This window comes from Microtus oregoni, unplaced genomic scaffold (genome assembly GCF_018167655.1).
Source record: "Microtus oregoni isolate MIOR12 unplaced genomic scaffold, Mior012 000015F_ref0000493, whole genome shotgun sequence".
Taxonomy (NCBI): Eukaryota; Metazoa; Chordata; class Mammalia; order Rodentia; family Cricetidae; genus Microtus; species Microtus oregoni.
In genome coordinates, this window is record NW_024543074.1 from 37,800,001 (window position 1) to 37,821,275 (window position 21,275).

The window sequence follows — 21,275 nt, forward strand, 5'->3', positions numbered from 1 at the left end:
CTTTTGTCCTTTAGAAGCTCTCCTGCCTCTCACCAGATGGAAGGCACCTAAGAGGCCAAGCCCCAGTGACCTTGACAGTGAAGCTAAAAGTTCTAGAATCAAATAAAGATTTTCAAGGGAGCCTGTGACCCTCATTTAACTTATTGTCACCTTGATTTATTAATTGTAATGATAGGGATGGTGCATGGATCAAGTAAAGTCATATGAAGCGTAAGCAGGCCACAATCAGCACATGGCTATGTTCTGTGCTCATTATAATGGCCAGCTGTTCACCTGTACCAATGTGAATGCCAGTCCAGGGCTGTCCCTGTGCTCACCAACCTGAGAGGATGGCAGGAGGGATGGAGTAATCTGCCTGGTACGCAGCAGCCCGTCTTTGTCAGGCTTTGCCCAGCATAAGCCCCAGGCTTTGAACAGACTGTCACTTTCTTGCTCCTAACAGACAGGGCACTTCTGCTGCGCCTGGGCTAACAACAGGCTGGCAGCCGAGTGTCACTGTGATTGTTCTGTGGGGAGGCGATGGATGTCGTTGGCAGTGGGCTGCCTTTAACAAAGGCAGACGCAGAGCCAGGCCTTACCCAGCCAGACCAGGTGCGTGAGGTTTTCCAGGCCCTCGATTCTCTCGATGATGTTGTTGTTCAGCTGCAGCTTCTGCAGGTTCTCAAACTGCCAGAGGTTATCTATGCGGAGGATGTCTGAAACAAGCAAAGCCCAGATGTGACTAAGGCTGGGGCTTCCTGCCAGGGCCCTGGCAGACTGAAATGTACTCAGCAGGTGTCCACAGATGTCCACAGCTCTCTGCCTTCCATAGAGTCACCTGGGGAGGAGCAGGTGAGTGTAGGACCAGCACTGTCACCAGGGCCACTGAGGAGGATCAGAGAGGTCTGATGTGACAGGGAGAGCTAGGCAGGTGTCTGTGTGGAGGTGAGTGTGGACTGCCCCAAGGACTGGGCTGGGGCTCCTGAGGAAACAGGTCTACCTTGGAACACAGGTTACAAGCAGGGGCTGGCATGGTGGGAGGGTCACTCAATTGGTTTTACTTTTGAAAGGCCATTTTGTAACATTTATTGAAATATTTACCATCTATGCCCTTTGACCTGAAATTTCCTTTCCCTTCCCTTCCCTTCCCTTCCCTTCCCTTCCCTTCCCTTCCCTTCCCTTCCTTTCCCTTCCCTTCCCTTCCTTTCCCTTTCCTTCCATTCCTTTCTTCCTTCCTTTTTCTTTTTTCTTGGGTCAGGGTCTCACTGACTGTCCTGGAACTCACTATGTAGAATAGGTTGGTTTCAGCCTTCACAGAGATTTGCCTGCCTCTGCCTCCCAAGTGCTGGGATTAGAGGCTTGCCTCACCATGCCAGTTAGACCAGCAAATTAAAAAAAAAATCCATCTCCAAACACATGATAGAAGTATCTCTAGGTGTGAGAGCATAAAACAGCAGCTGCCGGGATGATCACTCACACACCAGAAAGCAGGGCCCAGACAGCTCGGCAGTAAAGAGACCCTGCAGTTAGAGGACTCGCCCTGGCCATGTAGCCATTCTTTCCCTGGGCAGGTCACAATGGCCAAAGCTTGACTTTTGTCACTGGAAGCAAGAAGCATTCTGAATAGTATAAATAAGCCCATATTGAGTATGTAAAGCTTAGAGGTCAGCGGAACAAATTCAGCGCCTCCCAGCTTTCCTCGTAAGCCACACACAGTCCTGCTGCTGTGTGCAAATACAGCTTAAAAAACTCTACTTGTTTTTATGCCTTTTCCAAAACTGAAAAAAACAACCCTGACTTTTTTATTTTAAATGTATATGTGTTTTGCCTGCACGTATGTGTGTATACCTTGTGTGTGCTCTGTGTGATGCCCTTTAAAGGTCAGGAGAGGGTGTCAAATCCCCTGGAATGGGAGTTACGGACAGTTGTGAGCCACCACTGAGTGCTAGTAATTGAACCTAGGTACTCTAGCAAAACAGTCAGAGCTCTTAACTGCTGAGCTATTGCCCTAGCCTTCTGTATTAGACACAGAGAGGAACAGAAATAAATAAATAAATATGCCTCTAAATGTGTGTGCACGCATGTGCACCCACATACATACAATATATGCACACAAAGTTTATATATCCAAATGCCCACTCAGGATACTTTTTATATATGACCTAGAGATAGAACACTGGCTCTTAGCATGTATGTGTGTGTATGTATGTGTGTATATATATGTATACACACACAGGATTTATTAGAATGTCTTACAGGCTGTGGTCCAGCTAGTCCAACAATGGCTGTCACACTCAGGAGGCAGAGGCAGGTGGAGCTCTGTGAGTTGGAGGCCTGATCTACATAACCAGTCCCAGCCAGGACTACAAGTGAGACCCTGTCTCAAAATAAGAAAAAAAAAGAAAGAAAGAAAGAAAGAAAGGATGGAACAGTAGGTAAAGTGCTTGCTGTGGGATCTGATGACCTGAGTTCAGTCTTAGAAGCCACAGTGGAAACTAAGAATCCAATAGTTGTTCAGTTCATAAGGCTGGATGCCTCAGTTGGTCTTCAGTATATATGCTGGAATCTGAAGAAGTGGGTTCTAATGCTAGTGAAGAAATAGACTTGCCAGCAGAGTAAGGGCAAGCAGGCCAAAAAAAAAAAAAAAAAAAAAAAAAGAGCTTCCTTGTCCTTATATAGGCTATCAGCAGATGGTGTGGCCCAGACTAAAAGAACTGGATTAGAAATTAATCTGCCAGGTGATGGTGGTACAGGAGGCAGAGGCAGATCTCTGTGAGTTCAAGGGCAGCCTGGTCTACAGAGTGAGTTTCAGGTCAACCAGGGCTACACTGAGAAACCCTGTCTCAAAAACAAAACAAAACAAAACAAAAACAACCAAACAATCAAACAAACAAAACCAGAAAAAGTTGGTCTTCCCATTTGAAATGATTTAATTAAGAAAAAATTCCCTCACAGGTGTGCCCAGCCATTTGGGTTCTAGTTAATTCCAGAGGCTGTAAAGTTGACAACCAAGAATAGCCATCACACCCCGTTAATCCAAAACTTTAGTCTTAGACTATACTCATTTAAAGCCATGAAATGATCTAGGTGTGAAGGCAGTTTTCAAAGGACTATTAAGAGCCTGGCATGGGGGTGCACACCTGTATCAGGACTGCAAGTCTAGCCTGGGGTATGCAGTAAGATCCAGCTGGGACTAGAGCTAGAGGCTTAGAATCCTAACTACTCAGGAGGCTAAGTGAGGAGGTTAACAAGTGTAATGCCAGTCAGCTCAGTGAGAGCATGTTTCAAAATGAAAAAAAGAGAACCTGGGGCAGGTAAGGTGGTGGGGAGACAACTTGGTGGTTAAGAGCCCTTGTTTAGTCTTGCAGAGGACCCAGGTTTGGTTCCTGGCCCCCACATGTGGTTTATAGTCAGTCATCTGTACCTTCAGTTCCAGAGGATCCAACACCACCTTCTGACCTCTACAGGCACCAGGCAAAAGGTGGTACAAGCCTGGAGACATAACTCAGTGGTAGAACACCTGGGTAGCATGCCCAAGGCCCCAGCTTCAATCCCCAATACAAAACAAAATTCTAGTGACAGCTCACACTTGTCCAAGAGATGGGGTCTGTTGGTGAGGTTCTGAGATTTGGTGTGTGTGGCTACTTGACCCTTCACAGGTCTTGGGGGACACAGGATCATCTGATCTCCATTGCTTTCCCGTTTGCTGGAGTGGTTCCTTCTATTTCCTCCATGTCCTCAGGGACAGGTGGTACTAGAATCTGTTGTTTAGGTCTCTGTTTGCTACCAGATTTCCCAAACTAATTCTGTTTCTGTCTCGACATATTTCTGGAAGTGGTACTCAGTTCAGCCCAAGGCTCTTAGCCACCTCCTATTTCTGGTCTGGATTTTCCTGGCACCTACTAGGGCCCTGCTGTCTGACAGGCTGAAACCTAGCCCTGACTCACCCTTTGTTGGGTGGCTTCCAGCTGGGACACTTTAGGTAGGTGGCTATGACACACCTGTACCTGGCTTGCCCTTAGACAACAGCAGGTGACATGGAAAGGCCCAGATACCCCAATGAACAAGGGTATATCCAACCTCTCCAAATGAACTTCCCACCCAGAAGCCACCAGTTTCACTTCTGTGAGCGCCACCTTGGCAAGGCCATCATCATCACAGTAGTAGCCATCTCACTAGATTCCCGTTTCTTCCGGCCCCTGCATGTAGCCAGCAGGGGTTTGTGAAAACTCAAGTCCCACTCTATCCTGTTTCTACTCAATATACTTGGCAATCCCAACTCACTATAAAAGCCAAATACATTTCATTGTCCAAGGCAAGCACCTGCTGACGACATGACCTCCCTGCCTGTCCGCACACTGGCTTCCTCGGCAGGCCTTCTCAGACTGGCTCTGGCCTACCTCTTGGCCTCCCACTGGTTGCTCCCTCCCTCCCCACCCCCTCCTCCTCCTTCTTCTTCTTCTTCTTCTTCTTCTTCTTCTTCTTCTTCTTCTTCTTCCTCTCTCTCTCTCTCTCTCTCTCTCTCTCTCTCTCTCTCTCTCGTACACACATGCCGTCAGATCTCCTCATCTCCTTAAGTATTTATTCAACTCTCACCTTAGCAAGGCTCTGGCCACTGTAGAAAACACTGCACCCAACTCTGATTTCCCTTTTCTCCTTTCTTTGCTTTCTTTTCCCCCACAACACATACTGCCTGTAACGATCTAATTTCCTTGTCTTCTTTGTCTCCCTCACACCAACTCCACAAAGGTAAGGTTCTTTGTCTTTTGGACTGTGCTAAATCTGGGTGCCTGGAACAGCATCTGGCATCTCTTAGGCACTTGCTCAGCACTGGCAGAATGCCCATTAGGCGGGGAGTGGGAGGTGGGGAGGAAGTAGCTGCTCCTCATTCACTCCTTCCAGGGAAGCTGCCACCCTGGGACATCACTGGAGGCCACACCCAGGGGTCCTGTGGACTTATTTAAGGCCAGGTCTTCTTGCTTTTGGCTGTTCCAGCATTTGGCAAGGGACCCTGTGCCTTTGATGTTGACCAAATGTCTAGACAGCTGCAGCCTAAGACATCAGGTCCTCACCTACTCAGAAAACAGAGGGCTCAGGAGCGTTGGCCACCTCCTGCTTTCTCCTGCTCCTCTTTTAGGCAGTATTGGGATTGAGTCTCATGCATCATAAGCCTCCTACCACTGAACAATTTTCTCAGTTCATATATATATTCCTTTCTTTTATTTTATATACATGGGGTTTGGCCTGTACATATGTCTGTGTACTACATGTATATAATGCCTGTGGAGGCCAGAAGAAGGCATTGGATCCTTGGGACTGGAGTTACAGATGACTGAGCTAGATCCTCTGGAAGAGCAGCCAGTGCCCTTAACCACTTTGGACACCCTACGCATCCCCCCAAGCACTCCCTCCAGTGCCGACTCCAGAAATGTGGGGTCTCTTTGGTTCTGTCCACAAGGGATTCCCTCCATTCCAAGGACTTCATTCCATATGAAGGACTCCATTTCAAGTCAGTGCAGAGTTAGACGCTAGAGAAAACATGGTCTCTAGGGGCTCACTTAAATCTGGAGCAGGCCAATCCTATTTTATTTTTTTCTGTTCTTATTCAGAACCAGGAGTATTGTGGACAAATTATGGAGCTTCTGGACGAATTTGATGCAGCATGCATACCCCCATCCCTGTGTCTGGTAGGTTTCAATACTCTATGAATTGATCCCTGACTCTGTAAAATCTGGGGATTTGAAATAGGGCAGAGAAAGTCAGGGAGGCCCTGCTGCCCCAGGCCACACTCCTGGCACCCAGGCACTTACTTTGGAAGTCCAGTTGCAGGGATATGACGTCTTTGAAGAGGATGCCCTCCTGCTTGGCTAGCTGCCCAGCCTCCTCCTGGGGGCCTTGCTCCCCAACAGCTGCCTTGAGCATGTCATCGTCCATCACCTTCGGGTCCATTGAGTCATACGGCCGGTTCATCTTCCCTGAGAAGTTGAGTTCTTCTTTCACAGACTTTTCCTTTGCTCTGAGAACAGAATTGGGCAGTGTATGTCGTGGTGTTATGGACTGCTAGGAGGCCACAAGCTGCCTGCTCCTGCCCCTTGCCTGCTGTACCTTGGGGCAAACACATTGCTGGAAGGCTGCCCTAAGCCTTCCCAGCAGCCATCTGCTGGGGTTCACTTCTTGACTTTACAACCACAGTGGGGTCTCTACCTGGGCCCACAGGGCTGGTGCCCACATGGGTCTCCTTAGCCTGTGGTTCTCAGGTTTCCTGTGCTTAATCTCTGACCTTCTGTCTTTACCTAGGTCTCCTGGTTCAAGTCGCTGACAATGATCATGGGAAGTGCCAGCCTGCAGTGGCCTTTCTGGGAATACCTCAACCCCAGGCAGACAGTCATGCATGGAGGAGTCACTGACTCAAGGTGGCCATTCATGTTCTTCCTTGAGAAATGGGAACTTTGGGGTCTCAGGATGAGGGTGATCAATGAGCTGACTGCTCATGTAGGGAGGAACTATGTAGCTAGCGCTCGCCAGGCACATGGGTAGGTGGACAGCAGGAAGAGGATAAGGATAGACATAGACACAGCAGGTGTTTACTTGCTGGTTCCCTAAGTCCAGACCCTGTACATGTTAGTGGATTTCTTGCATTAATTTCTCTGTTACTTAAGCTAGATCAGGGTCAGTTGCTAACGGCCCAAAGGGGCCTTCAGAGGCACGGGGGTGGTGAAGGCAGAGTCTGTATATTGGGTTAGTCGTACTTGACTGATCTGCTTTGCAGGGTGGAATCACAGCCCTGTAGGGCTGGCTGCTCAGTCCCCACTCTGATTATTTCCAACCCCAGAAAAGTGGGGCCATATGCTCCTGTCCGTCCACTGAGATTCTGCCCTCTGAACACTCTGGGAGTCCATCCTCCCCTCTGTTCCCACTTGCTTCTCACCTTCCTTTTTACCTTCTACCTTTGGTCCCAGGGCTCTCTGAACCTCTGGTCCTCCCCATCTCGATTTCAGGTGTGGCTTCCCTCTGCCTTCTATTCCACAGGGCCAGTGCAGCTCCTGCGACAGCTCCACCTGGAACCCTGACCACCTGACTTCCTTCTAAGATTGCTCCCTCTTTCTCTGTTGTCATCCGTGTGAATGCAGCATATATAAGTATTCACCTTCTAGTCTTTCACTATCCCTGAGCAAAGATTCTGATGTCAGTAACTCTAGGGTGCCTGGCCCTTCCGTTCCCCAACCCCATGTTGTGAAGTCTGAATTAAAACATTCCTTCCTGGAGGGAGAGTGACTCACAAGACTCAGGAAGCTCACAAAGTTACAATACTAAGCCGCTACTGAAGAGTTTATGTAAGGCCTTGCATGGTGACACATGCCTTAGGCAGGAGGATCTTAAAAGTGTGAGGCCAGCCTTGGCCTATGTAGTGAGTTCTAGGACAGCCAAGGCTATGTAGAAGGACCTTGTTTCAAAACAAAACAAAACAAAACAACACCCCAAACAACAACAACAACAACAACAACAACAACAACAACAGAGTTCATATATAAGTTCTGAGGAAGGAAAGACAGTCTTTGATAGCGGGGCTTGTAATTTAGGCTGAGAGCTCCAGGATGCAACTGTCCTGATTTGTCACCCATGCTGGGATTGGCTTTTTAGCGATGCAGCTGCCTTTGAGTCACTCCTGCAAGCAATTGCGATGAGCTGGCTCACCAAGCTATGCTTGATGGGATGGTTTCTTTGGTCTCCCGTTGGTATCCTATCTGGGGTGAATAGATCTGGATATCTCCCAGGGTCCTTGCTTGTTCTCCATCTGTGCCCCCAACCCTTCAAAACCTCAGCCTTGTTTCCCTACTCTCTCCGGCTGACTCTTCCTCCTCAGGTGACTGACTGACTGACTGTCCTCCCAGGACAATTCTTGTGCTCATCAGCTTCCTAATCTTCCTAAATAATTTTCCTTAAAGTTTCTTGTAATTTACTACCAACCTCCAAATTTACTTCTGGGGAAATTTTAATGTTTTCCATTTGCCAGATGTTATCTGGAAAGTATTTGGAGCTTTTTTTAAAAAGAGGTGTTGTACTTTGGGAAATGACTCAATTCTGGTGTCAAAACTTTGACCTCCATTTCATCACTGTCCATTAGGTGTGACCGGCCAAGCTAGCTTCCAGTCAAGCTCCGCAGGTTCTAGGCAGTGTAGGACTGGTGTTGTCCATGTTCATCGCTCACGCCCAGGGCAGGGCAGGTTCTGACCGGGTGTCTTTTGGAAAATAACTCCACCAGCTCCCACCTTTGTCTTTTTCCAGTTAGGCAGGTAATCCCTTCTTCCCCCATTTTTGTAGGAGCTTGTGCCTGGCCTACACATCCATACTGAATAACTACTACAAGCTATGAATAGCTCAGACAGGTCTTCTGTTTCAGACATGAATTAAATAGTCATACCAATATTTACTTACAAACAATGAAAAATTAGGGCGGGCAGTGGTGGCATGTGCCTTTAATCCCAGCACCCGGGATGCAGAGGCAGGGGGAATCTCTGTGAGTTTGAGGCCAACCTGGTCTACTGAGTGAGTTCCAGGCCAGTCTCCAAAGCAAGAGAAACCTGTCTTGAAAATTCAAAAAAAGAAAACAAAAACAACGTTAGTAGGTGTGGGGAACTATGAAAGCATGCAGTAGGGGCATTTGGCCTGGTCAGGGAAGACACAGTTTGAAGGATGAAAAGAAAAGACCCTCCCACCCGGCAGGAAAGCAGAAGTGATGCAGGCCTGCACTGCATTTCTGTCCTATGATGCTGGGAAGCTCCTACAGCTTATAGGGCAGAGATGGATCAGATTTTACTTTCAGAAAGCTCATTACTAATGGGTTTTCTGTCCCTCCCCCATAATAAGTTTCTCTGCCGATGCAGTAAACCAGATTAAGTTGAATTGAAAAAGTATAACAACAGGTATATTGGGCAAAGCAACTCCCCTGGGCAGGTTCTCGGATCCCAGAGATGGAGGCCAGAGAAGTCACGCACCAAGGCAGGTAGGAAAGTTTTATAGGCTGTAGGAGTGATGATGTTTCTACCACAAGATGGGTTTTTGCCCAAGTATGGTCAAAAGCTGAGTGGTTAGGTGGGGATTTGGTCAGCAGGCAACTTCAGGGAAGGAAGTCGCAGTAGCCATTAAGAATGAGGGAACTTCCTTTGTTCAGAGACTGAGTGTCAGGGTTTGGAGAGAGAGATGGGGAGAAGGGGGAGGGAATGGGGCTTCCAGGACAATGCAGGGGTGAGCCAGAGGCTCCAACCAAACAATTATAACTGCTGTGCCAAGAATTACAAAGGGAAGTGAGTCTAGCTGGGAGCAGCACACGCCTTTAAACTCAGCACTTGGGAGGCAGATGCAGGTGGATCTCTGAGTTTGGGCCAGCCTGGTCTACATAGTGTGTTTCAGGCCAGCTAGAGTTATCACAGAGAGACCCTGTCTCAAAAAAGAAAGAAAGAAAGAAAGAAAGAAAGAAGGGAGGAGGGCAGGGGGAGGGAAGGAGGGAGAAAAGAAAGAAGGAAGAAAGGAAGGAAGGGAGGGAGGGAGGGAGGGAGGAAGGGAGGAGTTATGTTTATATGTGGGACTAATCACTCCCAGTTTGAGACAGAATCTAGTTTGGTAGGTTGTGCCCAAGCTAAGTGATTGATTGACCCAATAATAGTGTTAGAGAGTGGGGTGGGGGAAAGTTTAATAGAAAAATAAATTGTCCCTCAGAACTTCGCTAGGAGAGTTCAAGGGTCATGCCACAGACAGCCATGAGGAGCCCTGGAGTGAGTGAGCACTAGAGGAGATGGCGTCATGGTCTAGGCAGCCACGAGGAGCCCGGAAGGCAAAAACAAACCTTTCCTTTCCATTAGCTTCATCAGACCCAGAGAACAAAGGACGTTTCTGACTCATACTGTTCTTTTTTTGGGTGTGTGTGTGTTTGTTAGTTCTGTACCATGCAATCTGGCCTGACCTAGTCTGGAAAGCCTAGACAAGAGAGCACAGTTCCAACTGAAGTCTGTCTCAGCCCAGGTATGGGGGAGTTGGGCTTGCTCACAGCTGATGTGTGTGTGTGGGAGAGAGCTTTGTGAGAGCTACAAGATCCCAGCAGCTCTCTATAACCAACCTTGAGAAAGGATACTGAAGGGGTGTGACCTGATTTCTGGGGGTGAGAGCAACAGCTGGGAATAACTCAGACAGAGAGGTTCTGCTGTTTCAGACTTGAATTAAATAAATCGTCCCAATATTTACTTCCAAACAACGACGAGCAAGTGGGTTTGCAGAACTATGAAAGGACATAGTAGGGATCTTTTTAACATTGAGGCTTTTCTAGATCGGCCAACATGCAGATTTATCAAAGGGCATGACTTCTAGTCTGTAGTAGAGCCAATTTTCCTAATCGTGACTCCCTTGTAACCAGCAAACTAGGAACAACCATGATCACAGCTCATTTTTCTAACAATTTTTCTTAGGACAAGACCCAAAGAATCCTCTCCTATGGGGATTATAATAATAATTTATCCAAACAGGGGTCTGGTTGACTTGCCTGATGACAGTGTCCTTGGTGAAGACCAGAGGTAGGATGTGGAGAAACAGCAGAAAACTGCTTTGCAAATCAACCAGGTAGCCTCTTCATGGGACAAAAGTCCAGGTTTCCTGGGAAACAACAACCTGGGTCAGTTGGGCCTGAAGCACCATGTAGATCCTATTGGCCATAACATAACGAGAATAACAGCAACGGACTGAGTGCTGTTTAACTCTCGGTGCACACAACTTGTATAATTGCATGTCAGCGCTGGGAGCTCCTGAAAAGGGAGCCCCAGTGTAACATAGCGGGAGAACACTTACTTCCCAGAGAGGAAAACTGAGGCCTTGGGGAAATTACTGTGAATTACTGACAGAGACTGCTATGGAACCCCAGGTTCTGTATTCTCCTTCTAAGCCCTTCATACAGGACCAAATGAAGTAACTTACTTCAGATCAAGAGGACCGGGTACCTCTTTGTCTATGAAACTGATCAGGCCAGGAAACTGGCAGATGGACCCTCTTCCTTCCAGCTTTTGCGGGCTTTAGGAGCTATACGTGATGATTTTCTTCTATTAAGGACTGATAAATCTCAGTACAAGTGTAAAATGATAGATGTGCTCACTTTACAAATGAGAAAGGCCAGGGCGGAGTCCTTACAGAACAGTTAAAAGACAGAATTGAATCACGCAACCTCTGATCTTAGAGTCGTCTTGGAGTCTAGCCTCTTGCTTCTTACCTTTCTAAGGACTCTCCTTGAAGTGGACGCGTCTCTTGGTTGGTTGCTGGGTAACCAAGCCCGCCACTCTGTTGCTAAGGGGAAGTCAGGCAATAAATATCCTAGGTGAAAGTTGACGTATCACGTGACCACATTTCTGGGTGGCGAAAAGCTTCTAACACCAACCAGCCTTGAAGAAAACAAACGTCTCTCCAATCAGCACCGTCAATGCGCCGCAACTTCTAGTTACGCTATCGTTATTTGGATGATGGACATGTCTTTTGTCAAATCATAGTAAGGATTTTCTAGACTGACAAACAGGCTAACGAATCAAAAGAAAGGAACCCCGTTTTGAGGCGGGTCCAGAGGGTTGTGCCGCTACGGCTGACGGGGACTCCAGTGAGTTAGCTTGCTTTGTGCCCAATCGGACGCTGCGGGGTGGGTGGGACTTCACCGAGAGCAGCGTGCCGTCCAATCGGAGGCGGTCTGGGGAGACGCTGCCCAATAGGGATGCACCCAGAGGGCGAGGTCAGGCCGGCGCTCGGCGTTCCCGAGGGTGGGGCGGGGGCAAGTGTCAGTCAGGGCAGAGCGCGGCGCGGGCAGCGGAGACCCGTGGCAGACAGGCATCCGGGCCGGAACGAGGCCTGCAGAGATGGAGTTCCTGCTGGGGAATCCGTTCAGCACCCCTGTAGGGCAATGTCTTGGTAAGGCCGCGCGTGGGGCAGACGTCGAGTGAGCCACAGAGCAGCTGGCCGGGCTGGTGAGGTCCGGGGCCTCCTCCCCGCACAGATATCACTTCACGTGCGGCTTGGGCCTCTGCCAATAAGCGGTGTCATCTCAAAGGTGGACCAGGCATCCTTGTCACGAGGCCTCTGCCTAACGCCGGTGCCACCTCACCCTGCCCGGAGCCTCCCCTGAGGTGCAACTTGGACTCTGAGAGGCCCCTTGCATCCCTACCCATCAGGGCCCAGCTTTTCCAGTCTCTCCCTAGAAGTAGTGCCCGTGCTGGTCTGCTTACCCTTGCGTATTGGGTGGGAGATGTCACCGCGAGCAGTCTTCTCCAAGGGCCTCTTTCTCCCAGAGCCTTTGTGGAATGTCACTTCTTTCTTTCCTCCCCGTCTCTACTCATGGGTACCAATGGCTCTGAGGCTGGGCACCTTCCCAGAAAATGTCCCAAGCTGCACGACTTCTAATTTGAGCTGCAACTCCGCCAGGCTGTAGGAGGGACTGGAATGGGGGAGGCGCTCCGGGAAGGTGACTGTCTTGGCAGGGGGATGGCACGGGTCGCAGAGTCTCCTAGGAAAGAAGGGAGACTGGACGGCCGCACTGCTTGTTGATAAACACTCCCCTAGAACCCGGAAACTTGGACTCCAGTAGTGACTTTGCCAGAGACTCTTCTTGACCTTATCTCTTGTCTTTCACGCGAGTGTTTGGGCATAAGATGTGGTGGGACTTTCCAAGTTCTCAATTTTTAACTGTCTTTGTTGATATGCAGCGTCTCCTTACATTGGCTCTTGTTTTCTCGCTATATTAAATTGACAAGACCGAAATCTTGTTGGTAGTATAGTGTATAGTATTCAGATCACCCGTCAATACTATAAGGAGCCAGAGATAGGCAGCATGCCCCAGAAGGAAAAGCACAGGCGAAGTGGCCACTGAGAAGTTTCCTTACTGAAAAAGCCACATGCAGACTGGGGCATAGTTCAGCGGTTGAGCTAGCTAAGCACACACAGAATCCTAGGTTTGATCTCTAACATTGCAAGCAGTAAGTAATAAACAAGCAATTTGGCTTTTCACCCAAGGCAGGAACTTATGCCAAGAGATCAGTCAAAAATGCTGATTAGTGTCTTTTAAAACTATGTTTTGGGGCTGAAGTGCTGGCTCACTGGTTAAGAGCACTGGCTGCTGATCCAGGTTCAGTTCTCAGCAACTGTCTAGTGGCTCACAACTGGCTGTAATTTCAGTTCCAGGGGATTGGTTGCCCTCTTCTGGCCCCTTTTATATACATGGTATGTAAATGGTGCACAGATGTACAGGCAAACAAGACACCCACACATTAAAGCTGGGTTAGCAGGTTGTGTGAACAGGGATCTGAATTGCCCTTATGGGTCTGACTAGTTCAGGCAGTAGAGGTTTGCTTATTTTCCTCTTTGCATATGAATTTATAACCTACTTTTCAAGTCTTTAGAGGGGCCCATGAACTTACTGAGGCTTCTTCTGTTGGTTAACTGGTACTTTAGGGACATTTTGTTCTTTTTGGTTCAGTGTCTTTCATAAGTAATCATGGATCCTGGGGCCTGAAAGTCTTTTTCTATTTCTGTGACACTTTGTTCTCTGATGCTCACTCAAGTATCTCTTTATTTTTTGTTCAATTGTATGAGTTTGTTTTGCCTTCATGTATGTCTATACACCACTTGTATGCCTTGCATCTCCAGAGGCCAGAAGAGGGTGTAGGATCCCTTGGAACTGGCGTTTGAGACAGTGGTGGGCTTCCATGTGAGTGCTGGCACTAAAACCTGGGTCCTCTGGAAGAGCAGCCAGTGCTCTTAACCACTGAGTCATCTCTTCAGACAGCCCCTCTCTTTTTGAAAAGGTTTTGTTTTATGTATATATGTGTGTGCATGTGTCTGTGTGAGTGAATACATACATGTTTGTGTATGTGGGTGCCTGTGGAGGATGACATTGGTCCCTTCACGCAAAGTTGCAGGCATCTCTGATCTGGCGGATGAGGGTGCTGGGATTCTTTTTGCCCCCATCTTCAAGTGTTCTTTTACTGTGGTCCACACTCATTTTTCAATCCAGTGTTGAGTTCAAGCCAGTGAACTTGAGGGTTTTGTAGGCCTGGGGAGGGAAGCTGGTAGGTATAGAGCTGGTAGGTATAAAGGGCAGAATGTCAAAAGGGGAAATAAGGGACATACGGGTATTTGAATGACTGTAAAAAATAAATAAATGTGCTAGATGTGGCCTGAGATGAATGACCTTGGCTGTAGAACCTCAGAAGATTGTGGAAACCTTCAGAACCCAAGAGTGACCGGCAGAGCGAAAAGCAGGGAAGGGTGACAGGGAGACTTGTGTTTAGAGTGCTGTGGTTTGAAGGGGTGATATCTACCAGCAACTGGTATCTTATCTGGAACACTGTAGAGACTCAGTGAACTGGACTATCTTTCTGTTCACTGAAGAATAATTAAGTCAGACAAGCATTTTCTATCTGAAGAGGCCATGTGATGTGACTGGTTTATGACCTGTGAAGGAAAAATACCCTCCCAGGCCGTAGTCCGCTCTTGCCTGTTGAAAGACGCTTGAAGGGCTGGATATATGGTTCCTGTTAAGAGCATGTGTTGCTCCTGCAGAAGACACAAGTTCAGTTCCCAGTGTTCGCACGGCAGCTCATGACCATCTGTAACTGGAGTTCCAGGGGATCTGACACCTTTTTTTTGGCCTCTGTGGTGTGCACGTGCTACAGATACATATATACAGGCAAACACACAGTACTCATAATAAATAAATAGATCTTAAGAAAAATAAATTTGATCATGAGGATGATGAAAGGTCCCTGTTGCTAGGCAGCCAATAATCAGCAGGTAGGACTTAGTCATTTTAGTTTGGAAAAAATGATAAATTGACACATTGAAGTTTTAGTGGATATTCTGTAGTATTGTGGTAAAGAGTAAACATGATTTTCAGTATTGTGATTTTTTTTTAAAGTATGTACATATGTTGGGAATGGTGGTACATGTTAGTAATTCCAAGTGGAGGTGGAGCCAGGGGGTCAGGAGTTCAAGGCCAGCTTCAGCTTCATAGAGAGCCTGAGGTTGTTGTGGGGCCCTATCTCAAGACATCAGCAGCAGCAGCAAAAAAAAAAAAAAAGTATGTTCTGGGGATAAGGGAAGGGTATGCAAAAATAGCAGCCACAGGCTAATGCTTTAAACAGCAGTTGGGACTGGAGAGATGGTTCAGCAACCAAAAGCACTGGCTGCTCTTCCGGATGACCCAGGTTTGATTACCAGCACCCACATGGCAGCTCACAGCTGTCCGCAACTCCGGTCTCAAGGATTTGAGACTCTTCTGGTACTGTGGACACCAAGTATGCCTGCGATGTGATGCATAGACATATGTGTATACATATACAAATAACAAATAGATAAATCTCTAAAAAATGTCAGAGCAGCTATTGTTCTTGCAGAGGACTGAGGATTGGATGCCAGTACCCACATAGTGGCTCACAGTAGCCTGTAACTTTAATTCCAGGGGAACTAATACCCTATTCTGGTCTCCATGGACTCCTGCATGCTTGTGGTGCACATCCATGCACTCTGGCACACATGCACATAAAATAAAAATAATTTTTTAAGACAATACCTAAAAGCAGTTCTGCAAGGATCGTTTTTTTCTTCCAGCTGTTTTGGCATAAGTTGTCCTTCCCACTTTACAGATGAAGAAAATGAGGCTCAGAGGAGTGAAATGACTGCTTAGCTGGTAGGTGAGAGAGCCAAGATCTCTGGTCCTGAGGTTTAGGGCTTTGGGAGAAAACACAGCTGCCTGGACGGCTGGTGAGATGTAGGAGTTTAGAAGATGTCAGAAGACAGTGGAGGGTAGGTGTGAGTCTGAGGTACTCTTCAGGGCAAGAGAAGGGTCTGGTGAGCCTTGAATGGGCAGGGAGAAGGGAGAGGACATGGGCTCATGACCACCAGACGAGAGAGGTGGCTGTGGGGAATGTGGTAGGTAGGGTTGAATGACGAGATGAGCTCTGCTCTGGGTGGGCAGCTGTCAAAGATGACTTTTTTTTTCTGTGCTAGGATTTCAAGCCAGTTCTGTGACTTTCATTGATTGACTTCAACTTTTAGTTTCTAGACTTCATTTTCCCACCCATAAAGTCCTTATTAGCTGCGCATATCTCATACCTAAGTATCTTGGTCGATTCTGAGTACCTGTAAGGTCTTGGGAATACAGGTGTTTGTGGGGTTATGCTTGGACCCAGGGCCTTATGAGTGCTAGGCAAGTGTGGGTATGCAGATATTTAACCACTACTATTAAGGAGCCTTTAGGAGAGAAAACTTCCTCGCTAGACTGTGCCAAGAACACAGTCTGACATAGCTGCTCGTGCATTTCATGTCCGGATCCTGTCCTTGATTCTGGAAGGTGCTCGGTAGTGGAATGTGTAGTTTGAAGCTGAGAAGTGGGGGAAAATTAAACAAATTTAGGGTATGGCATAATCTCAACCTTCTACTACTTAGAGGTGGATGAAGTTGAATACCACGTATCAGAAATTCCCAAGTCAGACCCGTGGTGTCCTGCAGATGCCTGCCATTTTCTTTGTGTTGGTTAGAATTGTTTTCAGGTATTCAATTCAAAGATCATCTCTTTTCTTTAAAATACTTCAAAAACAAAATAAAAAAAATAAAAGATAAAATACTTCAGCCACAGACAGCCACAGTGTTTGTGCTTGGAGGCTGGGCGGTGTTGGACATGAAGTACTTCCCGGTGTCCTGTGAATGGGAGATGATGAACTCCAGCCTGGCTATTTATACTAAGAATAATTAGTAGTCCCTCTGAGTGTCGTAACAGTTGGCAATTGTGCAAAACCCTTTGGCTTTATCATTTTCCTTAGTCTTTACAACTGTGTGAGATACACAGGAGGACACTGAAAGGAATGGACACTGTCTCACTCAGTACCAAAAATGTGCACAGACTCTGTGCACAGAATATCATTCAGTGCTCAGAATACCGAATTATTTGAATCTTATCACTCTGTTTCATTTAAAAAAAAAAAACAGGCTCAGGGCTGAAGAGATGGCTTAGTGGTTAAGAGCACTGGCTGCTTTTCCAGAGGACCTGGGTTCAATTCCCAGCTCTCACATAGCAGCTCATAACTGTCTATAATTCCAGTTCCAGGGAATCCAATACCCTTACATAGATACATATGTGGGCAAACACTAATGCAAATAAATAAATCATGGAAAAAAAAAGAAGAAACCCAGGCTCTGGAAAACGAAGAGACATGTGTAGGCCAGCAGCAGAGTAAAGCTTGGAAGTCACTCCGGGCCAGTGCTCACTTGGCACTTCTGGGACTCAGAATGCATAATTCATCAGCATCAGAACCCAGAAGGCCTACTCAGCTGGAGTGCTGTGCTCCACTCTTAGAATTCCTGGGACAGGGCTAGAACTTGGTATTTTTGATCAGCCCCCTAGCCATGCTGTTGCTCTTGCTGGTACACTTTGAGAACCGTTGCTATAGATGGAATGTTTGGCTTCTTTTCATGTCTTCTTTATCTTTCTTCAAAAACACTACATATGGACTCTGGGGAACTATCTTTAAAGGGTGATTATTTCAAATTCATTGATTTAGATGTTTAATGGCTTTATATTGCCCGCCTGCACACACCTAGCTAAGCATTCACCAGGATGTTCGCTCAACAAAGACCTTGGACAGGTATCTAGATCATGTGAGACAGAAAGTGACTGGTTAAGATGGAACAGGTTAATCAAGTAAGAGAATAGAGGAGAGGAAGAATATTAATAAAAGTAGCTAAATGTTTTTTATTTTTAGGTTCAGTATTAAATTCCTATGTGCTAGAGGCCAAAATGGCTCCGTTCCTCTTACAATCATTTAATCTTCACAGCAGTGCTGTACAGGGATACTGTTATTGTCTCTGATTTGCAGATGGGAGCTATCAAGGCAGCACAAAGATGTGTTAACCTACTTGGGGTCCCATGGCTAGCAGTGAGGGAGTTGGAGTCTAAACCTAGCACTCTGCCTCTGGGAGTTGCGCTGGGCTGCTGGGTAGCTACAGAAAGATCATTCTCCTCTCTCAGCATCAAAGCCGCGCCTGTGCAGAATGAAAAGGTGGGCTGCACTAGGAAATTAGCTGCAGACAGTGACATTTGCTCCAAGGTTGGGGATAGGGAACTCCATCAGAAATGAAATGGCAGGTCACTGGAGTACTGGGACAAGGTCTGGGCTTATGAGAACATTTGTCCTTCATTGTCTGGATAGGTTATAAAACACCAGACTGGAAAGACATGAGGGGTCAGCTGCTCTTTCTCTTGTGCTGTTTAACACGTGCAAGCATGGCCTCTGGGAGTGCACCACTATTTGGGATAGTTCACATCCATGTGTAACTGTGCTCTGAAAAAAAATCAGCCATGGCCACAGAGAAAATAGGAAAAACACAGAAAAGTGCAAAGGAGAATAAAATTTCTATCATAAGCCTGCTTACAAATTCCTCAAGGTTTTTCTTATTCTTGTCTGTTTCCATTCCTTGGAAAGCAGCATCCTCTAACCTCTCAGAATGTTCCTGTATTATCTCCCTGTACTCAGTTATGTACTTTCTGACCTTAGATTTGGGATATCAGCGAGAGGGAGGGATAAACACAGTGCTTTGAGGGAGTATCCCATGAGGAATGCTACTCTTGGCCTGGCAGATAAATCAGCCAGAATGTTTTGACTGACCCAGTAGTTTGAAAGGATATAATAACATTCAAGTTTGGGGGGGGGGGCTGGGCCATTTTAATTTTTCCTTTTAAAATTTTATTATTTTTAAAAATGAGTGGAGGGTGTTTCGTCCACATATATGTCTGTGTATCACATGCATGCAGTGTCCAGGGAGGGCAGAAAGGGTCATCATATCCCTGTGCCTGAGTTGCAGATGGTTGTGAACTGCCATGTGGGTGCTGGGACCAAACCTAGGTTCTCTGGAAGACTAGTAAACAATCCTAACTGCTGAGTCTTCTCTCTAGCCCCCCAGCTTGGTTTAAAATTTTTCATTTGTCATATGTATATGTGTATGAGTGTGGTTTGCATGCCGCAGTGCTCAGGTGGAGGTTGGAGGACAGTTTGGGAGTCAGTTCTCTTCGGTCATCTTGTGGGATCCAGGAATTGAACTCAGCCACCAAGCCTGTGTGCAAGTGCTTTTATGCACTGAGCCATCTCTCTGTGGTTAGAAAAGAGGGTTTATTCAAACTAGTTTCAGAGTTGGCTCCCATTTAGTGTTCCTTTCTCCTGATAAAAGATTCTCTTTGATTTTCACATTCTGAGCATCAAGCCTGCTGCCCGCTCCCTCTCTTCAAGCAGTCTTCTGAGAGCTCCCTTCTGTTGATGGCATGATTCTGCCTTGCAGCTCACAGTGCTGTTATTGCCAGTAGAAAAGCAAAGTATGCTACTGTAACCCAGTTTTTCTCATGCACTGTTTGGATTGACTGTTTTATGAAGGCCCCTGTGCCCAGTCATTTTCTCTCTATAACATTTTGGTAAAGTCGGGTGGTGGTGGTGCATGCTTTTAATTCTAGCACTGTGAGGCAGAGGCAAGCAAACTTTTGAGTTTGAGGCCAGCCTGGACTACAGAGTTTGTTCTAGGAAAGCCAGGGCCACACAGAGAAACCCTGTCTTGAAAAAGCAAAAAAACAAAACAAAACAGTAAAATGCATATAACATAGTTTATCATTTTTATGCCTGTGTTTGTGTCTGGAGACCAGAGGACAACCTTGGTTGTTATCCTCAGGAACTGGCAGGGTTTCTCTTTGATTTGAAGCTCACCATAGCTGCCCAGTGAGCCCAGTGAGTCTCCTGACTTTGCTTCCCCCTTGTTCCTTTTTGTCTTTTTTTTTTTTTTTTGGTTTTTTGGGACAGGGTTTTTCTGTGACTTTGGAGCTTGTTCTGGAACTAGCTCTTGTAGACCAGGCTGGCCTCGAATTTACAGAGATCTGCCTGCCTCTGCCTCCCGAGTGCTGGGATTAAAGGCATGCACCACCACCGCCAGGCCCTTTTTGTCAGGGTCTCACTGTGTAGCTCTGGTTGGCCTAGAACTCGCTATGTAGACAAGGCTGGCTTGGAGCTCAGAGGTTTGTCTGCCCCTGCCTGCTGGCCTCAGTACATTTTTAAGTAGGTTTGGGGGATCAGGCTTAGGTCCTTACATGACTGAGGTGTTCTTTAGCCCCTGTTTAACCATTTTAAACACATGGTACAGTGATAGTAGTGCTCATTTTTGTGGGGGGCATCACCACCATCCATCAGTGACTGCTTTATTTTGCAAATAAAAGAACATCTGAAGTTGTTCTGAAAGAACATCTACTGGACCCCTTCCCCAGCCCCTCACAGCCGCCATTCTGTTTCCAACAGTATAAACTTCACTCGCTAGGAGTTTCAGATGAAGAATCACCCAGGATTTGTCCTTTTGTGTCTGTTTCTCTTGGTGTGTTTTTTTTTGTTTGTTTTTGTTTTTTGTTTTTCAAGATAGGGTTTCTCTGTGTAGCCCTGACTGTCTTGGATCTTGCTCTGTAGACCAGGCTGACCTCAAACATAGATCCTCCTGCCTCTGCCTCCCTAGAGCAGGGATTAAAGTAGTGCATTACCATCTCCCTCCCTCAAACTTTTATTTTTCAATCAGTAGGATTTCTTGTAGCTTTTGTGTATGTATTTAGTAGGTTGGCTCTTTCCATACTCCTCCCTTTACTCCATCCCCCTGCTCTGTTTCAACTTTTCTACACCCAGTACCCCCTCCCCCAGTACCCCCTTTTTTTATTTTGATTTTTTGAGATAGGGTTTCTCTGTAGCTTTTGGTTCCTGTCCTGGAACTAGCTCTTGTAGACCAGGCTGGCCTCGAACTCACAGAGATCCGCCTGCCTCTGCCTCCCGAGTGCTGGGATTAAAGGCGTGCGCCACCACCGCCCAGCTTCCCCCAGTACCCTCTGTCCCCAAAGAAATGCTTTGTTTTTTATTGTGCTGGTGTTCAAATCCAGAGCCTGAGCATGCTAGGCAAACACCGAACCTCTGAACTATGTCCCCAGCTCTTCTTGGCTAAATACCTTGCAAATGTAATTTTCTTTAATTCTCACTAAATTCCAGGTTGATAATATTGTTCATATATGTATGTGTGTGCATGAATATATATTATGTATATATATGTATAGTTTGTTTGTTTGTTTAAGAGACGTGGACTTGCTGGACGGTGGTGGCGCACACCTTTAATACCAGCACTCAGGAGGCAGAGACAGAGGCAGGTGGATCTCTGTGAATTCAAGGTCAGCCTGGTCTACAGAGAGAGTTTCAGGACAGGTACCAAAATTATAC

The 21,275-nt window shown here is 46.8% G+C and overlaps 2 protein-coding genes and 1 long non-coding RNA gene across 11 annotated transcripts in view; 2 read left to right on the forward strand and 1 right to left on the reverse strand.

Moving 5' to 3' along the window:
- Nucleotides 1–6,318, forward strand: part of LOC121456952 — an 11,665-nt gene extending 5,347 nt beyond the window's left edge. Inside the window, exons 2-3 of the long non-coding RNA XR_005975669.1 lie at nt 5,589–5,666; nt 6,277–6,318. This is a non-coding gene — a long non-coding RNA (uncharacterized LOC121456952). The remainder of the gene's footprint in view (nt 1–5,588; nt 5,667–6,276) is intronic.
- The window catches only part of Drc3 (dynein regulatory complex subunit 3), a 35,639-nt gene extending 24,222 nt beyond the window's left edge, over nt 1–11,417 (reverse strand). For 2 of the 3 annotated variants that reach the window (XM_041665519.1, XM_041665521.1), the window contains exons 1-4: nt 11,231–11,417; nt 10,514–10,623; nt 5,790–5,995; nt 579–695 (exon numbers count right to left, since the gene is read on the reverse strand). In XM_041665519.1, coding sequence (XP_041521453.1) covers nt 579–695; nt 5,790–5,949 — 277 coding nt within the window. In that variant the 5' untranslated portion in view covers nt 5,950–5,995; nt 10,514–10,623; nt 11,231–11,417. The remainder of the gene's footprint in view (nt 1–578; nt 696–5,789; nt 5,996–10,513; nt 10,624–11,230) is intronic. The other variant, XM_041665520.1, reaches the window with a different exon arrangement.
- A 265-nt stretch (nt 11,418–11,682) lies between these two features.
- Tom1l2 (target of myb1 like 2 membrane trafficking protein) overlaps nt 11,683–21,275 on the forward strand; it is a 124,053-nt gene continuing 114,460 nt past the window's right edge. Inside the window, exon 1 of one of the 7 annotated variants that reach the window (XM_041665516.1) lies at nt 11,683–11,913. In XM_041665516.1, the coding sequence (XP_041521450.1) occupies nt 11,862–11,913 (52 nt within the window). In that variant the 5' untranslated portion in view covers nt 11,683–11,861. The remainder of the gene's footprint in view (nt 11,914–21,275) is intronic. The other 6 variants (XM_041665517.1, XM_041665514.1, XM_041665511.1 and 3 more) reach the window with 6 other exon arrangements.